Here is a 6,523-nt window from a genome sequence, read left to right on the forward strand (position 1 = left end):
GTCGGTGGGGAGGCCGGGCAGCAGCCGTCTGCTGAAGGGCGTTTGAGGGGCTGCTTACTCAGACGGGGCTGAGCAGGGCCTAACGACCGCCAGGAAAACCGGAGCCATGGATCTTACCGACAGGCGCTGCCTGAGGAGCGTGAGGGAGAGCTGGGAGCAAGAATGTTCTACAGCTTCAACATTTTCCAAGGTTCATTTAAGCCCTTGATAAATATACATGTATCTGTTTAAATCCCTTTTGGAAACAAGTGTAAGTCATTATCAGCAGCACCTAATACATACTTTTATACTGCACAATTGAAGCAAACGTCTTTCAGGGCCAGCTGAGGTGGGGTCAGCTCACAGGAGGTGCTGGTGGACAAAACCATTTAATGGGTCCCTGCCCCGATACCCCCCGGCTGTTCCCCATCTTCCCCCCCCAAAAGAACAGAGAATATAGGGCTGCACAACAGAAGAGTTACAAAGCATCAAGGGAGGGAGCCTTCATTATGAAAATTACAGCCTGAATTTCACTCTGGACAATAAATTCAAGCATCAGTACCTTCCTACGTGGCCCAGCAAACATAATGGGTACCTCAACAGCATTCAGTCATGGAGGCTAGGGGCAGTTTCACTCTATTAAACATCTGGAATTTTTCTTTCCTTTTTTTTTAAAGCTCTAATCAGCATTTCACATAATACAACTTTGGACAACGTAGAATTAAGTTACTTAGAAACAGATTTGTACCCAGTGGGGTATGGGGATGAGCACTAAATTATTCTCTACAAAAACCTACTTCTAAAAGTTTTGTGGGGGACATGGTTATTAGAACTCCAGGTTCTAACATCACCAGTCCAGAGCTATTGTGGAGGAGCAACAGATGCCCACTTCGTAATCGTAACTGCATTATTCAGCAATGCAACTGCCGTACCTCCTCCAGCAGAGATTTCAGGGAGCAGGCTGACCTCCCATTCTCACCATCAGGAAATACAGCACCATAACATTCAAGCAACAACTACTAGCACAAATGAGGAGAGGATGCTCCTTGAGTCATGCTGCTGTGTATAAGATACCCCACAGGTATTTCCGGGGTTTGATATTTCAGTATAACATTACAGAAGCAGTACTAACGAGCTCATGATAATAAAAAATACAAAAAGATTGAGAACATTCTTCCTAAGTCACATCCCTCTTTCAGGTAGCAATTATGCATACACAGAAAGGACAGCTTCCCTGAGTCTGAGATGGAGAGCCTGCTACACACCGGAGTAGTGTATGATACCAGATGACTTGTAGTGAGTACATGTGCACAAACCTATTCATTTATATAAACAAAAGCATCACAATCATAGAGCACCAAAACTTCAATAAGGTTTTTTCTTATTATCTTAGGAAACCAATTGGTATTTTTAAATCAAAACATTTTTTCTTCATTATTTTTCTTTAGCTAATGTGTTTTTACATTCTTTATTCAATTCTCCAGCCATATTTCAGATTGCTGAAGCACTATTTAAAGTGTTACCAAGATCATTCACCCTTGTAATAAGAAAGCATACAAGCTTATTTCCAAATTCCTTTACAGCTCTGTAAGACCTTTCCAATCATTTAAACAACCTCCAAGTCCACAGTACCTTGCAATTCACTTTCATTTTGAGAAATAACATAAAACAACATAATATACATGTAAATATGTAAATAACATAATTCAAAAGCAACAGCATTTGCACTTAAAACATACAAACATCTGCCATTAGAAGACAGAAAAGTTACATGAAACTACACATTGAAGAAACTTAATACAGTTGACTGGGACTATCTTTTTGAATAGCATGATTTTTTGGGGACCCATTTCTGACAGATTTAGACAATTCTCAAATTCTGTCAACTTTGCAAGTTGATATCACATAGCACTATGCAAGAGTCATTTACTGTCGAAATTAAAACTATACCTGCTCCTGCCCAATTACCTGGAAGAGAAAGTGAACAGAGATTAACCTCAACAAGATAAGCTCTTTGTCGTGAAGGAAAGCAGTGGAGGAAAGCAGCTACAGAAAGGATCCAGACTTCTGATGTCTAGGTTACACGTAGTTTGTTTAGCAAGGACAGTAATCCACCAAGGTTCACTAAATATTTCTGCAGCACTCTGATGAGAGTATAGAACTTGTTATGCAGGACATCTGGGTACTCCTATTTCACTTTGCATGTTATAGCTTCCTTGCGTACCGTTCTGCAAAAATTCATTGCAAACCATGCCCAGATCCATTCAGGTAGGCACTCACCCAATGTGAACTGTGGAGAGGCACAGGGAGACAACGAAGAGAAAAAAAAAGGAAGGGGCAGATTATGATATATTCCATTAAGGTAAACAGTTTCTCAAATTACCACTAAAGCAAGGCAAAACCTGCTTGAACATTAGCAACTAAGCCTTAAATTTAACCCCCTGGAAGTAAATATGTTTAGCCATTTTGGAAGTAGTGCCCACAGCTGAGCGGTTAGGTTCTGCAAATAAATCCTGAAGTGGTTCGTTCGATTTCACAACAGCAATATCATCCAATTCCTTTAATTGCCACATCTTGCTAGAATCCTTCCTGTTTCTTTCATTCCTTTTGGACTAATCCCCACTTCTTCAATTCCTTCTAGTCGACTTCATGCTTTAGAAAGCCACTACGTAGGACACATGATATGTGACCAATATTCAAAAAATTACTTTGGAACCCACAGTCTGTTCATAGTGAAATGCTTGCCCAGTCAACAACACCCCAAGTGAAATGAGATACTCTCTGCTTTTGAATAAAAACTTGTCTCTTTCCCATTTTTGCTGCACATTTCAAGTGGGAACTGGATTCACTCTCTTGTTCTAAAAATAAGCATTTTCTAAAGCAGAATTAGTGAGAAAATATGGCACAATGCCATTTAAGTCCTACAATATATATTGTACATTTTCAGAACGCGAGCATAGTTTTCATTCAGACTCCTAAGAAAGTAAACAGCTTGTTTACTTCTATTGACAAACATGAAATAGTTTCATGAATTCTATCACCTTTATTGCATGTTTCCAGTAACCGGTAGTCCTTGTGGATAACCCAAGAGTAGAAATAGCATGACTTGCATATTCTTCAGCAGAAGGAAAAAGGAAAGACCTCTCTAATGCAGTGCCGCTGCATGCTGCCATTTTTGTAGCAATTACAAATGGGGTTAAACTCTGAACAAAAATTCCTTTTGAGGCATACTCGTAATGTAGTGCTCTACTGAAATAGTCCAAGTAGGTCTAGAAAGACAAAAGCAGAAAGAGACATCTTTTTTTCTTTTTTAAAAACAATCAAGTCTTAGGGCAGAGTTTTATTAAAATTACAGAAAAGTTGTAGTGTATTTTATGTATCAGCTAAAAAAATAAAATCTTGAATAAAAAGTATAAAAATACACACTTTAAAGCGTTACCAACATTTCTATTTGTTGTTATTTGTTTGCTAAAAACCTGCAACAGTACATTAACTTGCAGGGCAAAGCGACTGCTTAACTCTCTGGTGTGAATTTAACAATCTGACAATTAAAGACAATACAGAAACATTTATTTCATCTAAAACAAGCACCTTGTTTAGTTTGGGGGCATTGCAGGGGACATGCCAAAGCTAACTGTACATACTACTGTCAAAAGGGCAAAATGAAGTCCCATTTTTTAATACATTTACAGGTGAATGTCATATTCCACTGATCTTCCCCAGAAGCTAGGTTAATTACTTCCTGTGACTCCCTTGTGCAAAATTAAACATGCATTTGGTTTTGTGTATCTGTATTACCTCCTCTAGTTCATTTTACTGTTACAGAATAACATAAAGAAGCACAAGCCCGATAACTGGGATTGCTGGAATCAAACAGATGGGAAAGTGAGCATGGTTCAGTCTTATCAAGGCAGCAACACAGTTATCCCAGAGAAAGAGCATTTTAGACTCAGTTTGTGAGTCAATGGGTTTCTGCTCCCAAACGGCCTCGCAGAAGCACCGTTCCCAGCAAACTGCTGGGAGAGCATCTTCTACAAATGCTCTTACACCCGCTTTAGGAAAACAAACAAAACAAACCAACCACTTCAAACACCATATGCTGTTAACACACAAAGAGGCTCAGGATGCTAGAGCAGCTTCTTCCCACTTCTGTGCCAATGTACAGAGGCCAGGCTTTAAACTAGATTGCTGATCTAGGATTTGGATTAATGATGACAGCTAAAGGGAAAAACTTCGGTAAACTTGGTTTTGTTCTGTTCTTTTTCATTCACACCTTTGAATTGTTTTAATTGAGAGTGCAGTTCTACATACACTTAGCATAACCAAGGGGGGAGATACTCTGCAACAGAAACAGAAATCTTAAGCCAGTTTACACACTGAAGAAAATCTGCAAGGAGTTTTATACCTTAGGGTAACGTGAGCTGGTTTTGCTCCAGGCAAAATGAAGCACTTGCAAAAGCTGTCCCAGGAGCAAGGCTGCACAGGGGCTAGGCTACAACAGAGGGCAGCCACCAACAGCTGGGAGCAATAACCGCTTGCGTTTAGACTGGATTTAGGCAAGATCCTCCTACAATCTTGTTTGCTTTTGTGGATTCAGCAGCAAGTCATCCAGTGTAAATCCATATCCCCACATGCATTCACACTTCCAGCATCACACAGCTGCCCCATCCTATGCATTATTGACTGGGTCTCCTCAGGAAGAATAATTAGGGGGAGAGAAGTTCTTTTCACTTTTCCCCAAATATGGTACAATGGTGTAGGAAGCCTTCTGCCCTTTGGTGTTAGGCAAAGCAGTGACTTGATTCGGCCACAGCCCTCGTCACAGTGGTGGCTTGAGCATGAGTATAGCCCTGCTTGCTCCCAAATACTGGTCTGTACATCTGCATAGTTCAGCTGATGAAGAGAGGGAGATGAAATTCTTGACCCTTTCAGTGGGTCACAGAACCCTCACTTTGTTTTGTGCATCACTCCTCTGAGGAAGGTAGCATTTTTCCTAGAACTACTGTTATGCCACAGTTCACACATAATCCCAATAGCACTGACTTTGGTTCAAAGCCCAGAATTGGTGGGGAGAAAGAGTTTACTGCATGTTACATGTAACATTTACCTCCAATATTTGAACAAATCCCTAGAAAACTTTCAAGTGTATTTTCATATCCTTGCTGAGTGGGTTTACAGCCAACCAAGCTATAATGCATCTACTTTTCAGTGCATACCATTAAACATTACACCCCAACTTACTTTAGAGGCTCCATACGTTGTCATCATTGGTGTTGGCTGACAACAGGATGCAGAAGAAACATTCACAATTGCCCCTTTCTTCTTCTTTACCATGCCTGGCAGCACAATATGTATCATCATGTTAGCAGAAGCAATATTTACATTGATCATGTCCCACAGCATATCCTCAGACAGGTTGGTAAAATAGTCTGGGTAGGGATAAAATATTCCTACATTATTCACCAAAATGCCAATTTCTCTGTCTTTCAGAGCCTCCTTAATGGCTGGGTAAGGCTCACGCCCCTTGCTGAAGTCAGCTACTACGAAATCTGTTTCCACTTTATAGGTTTCAGATATGCTTCTAGATACAGCCTCCAGCTTTGCTTTGTTTCGGCTGATTAAGATGATGTTGACACCACGCTTTGCAAGTTCTTCAGCATACGCTTTCCCAATACCATCTGTGCTACCTGTAATAGAGAACAAAAAAACAAGGTAAAAATCAGATCAGCCCCAGCCTTCTCTTTTGCCAGTTCTTTCAATTATAGCTTTATTCCCTTCTCTGCAGATCCCGTGGCACTGCATATAATGATCTCAAAACCACAACAATAAAGACAACATTGTCATAGAATCACAGAATCATTTAGGCTGGAAAAGACCTTTAAGATCAGCGAGTCCAACAACTAACCTAACACTGCCAAGTCCACCACTAGGCCATGTCCCTAACGCCACATCTACACATCTTTTAAATATCTCCAGGGATGGGGACTCAACCACTTCCCTGGGCAGCCCTTTCAGTGAAGATATTTCTCCTAATATCCAATCTAAGCTTCCCCTGGCACAACTTGAGGCCATTTCCTCTCATCCTATCACTTGTTGTTGTTGGAGAAGAGACCAACACCCACCTCACTACACCCTCCTTTCAGGTAGTTGTAGAGAGCAATAAGGTCTCCTCCTCCTCTCCAGGCTGAACACCCCCAGCTCCCTCAGCCGCTCCCCAGCAGCCTTGGGCTCCAGCCCCCTCACCAGCTTCGATGCCCTTCTCTGGACAACCCCCAGCCCCTCAGTGTCCTTCTTGTAGTGAGGGGCCCAAAACTGAACACAGTATTCCAGGTGCAGCCTCACCAGTGCTGAGTACAGGGGCACAATCACTTCCCTACTCCTGCTGGCCACACTATTGCTGATATAAGCCAGGATGCTTGTTGGCCTTCTTGGCCACCTGGGCACACTACTGGCTCATATTCAGCCCGGCTCTTGAACAACACCTCCTCTTCTGCTGGGCAGCTTTCCAGCCACTCTTCCCCAAGCCTCTAGCGTTGCATGGGGC

General features: G+C 41.7%; 1 protein-coding gene across 2 annotated transcripts in view; it reads right to left on the reverse strand.

The window, feature by feature from the left end:
• Positions 1-830: 830 nt before the first annotated feature.
• Positions 831-6,523, reverse strand: part of HSDL1 (hydroxysteroid dehydrogenase like 1) — an 8,736-nt gene continuing 3,043 nt past the window's right edge. The window contains exons 2-4 of one of the 2 annotated variants that reach the window (XM_009643248.2): positions 5,221-5,666; positions 3,021-3,248; positions 831-2,269 (exon numbers count right to left, since the gene is read on the reverse strand). In XM_009643248.2, the coding sequence (XP_009641543.1) occupies positions 2,168-2,269; positions 3,021-3,248; positions 5,221-5,666 (776 nt within the window). In that variant the 3' untranslated portion in view covers positions 831-2,167. The remainder of the gene's footprint in view (positions 2,270-3,020; positions 3,249-5,220; positions 5,667-6,523) is intronic. The other variant, XM_035898831.1, reaches the window with a different exon arrangement.

Source organism: Egretta garzetta, unplaced genomic scaffold (genome assembly GCF_000687185.1).
Source record: "Egretta garzetta isolate BGI_Z169 unplaced genomic scaffold, ASM68718v1 scaffold27, whole genome shotgun sequence".
Classification (NCBI taxonomy): domain Eukaryota; kingdom Metazoa; phylum Chordata; class Aves; order Pelecaniformes; family Ardeidae; genus Egretta; species Egretta garzetta.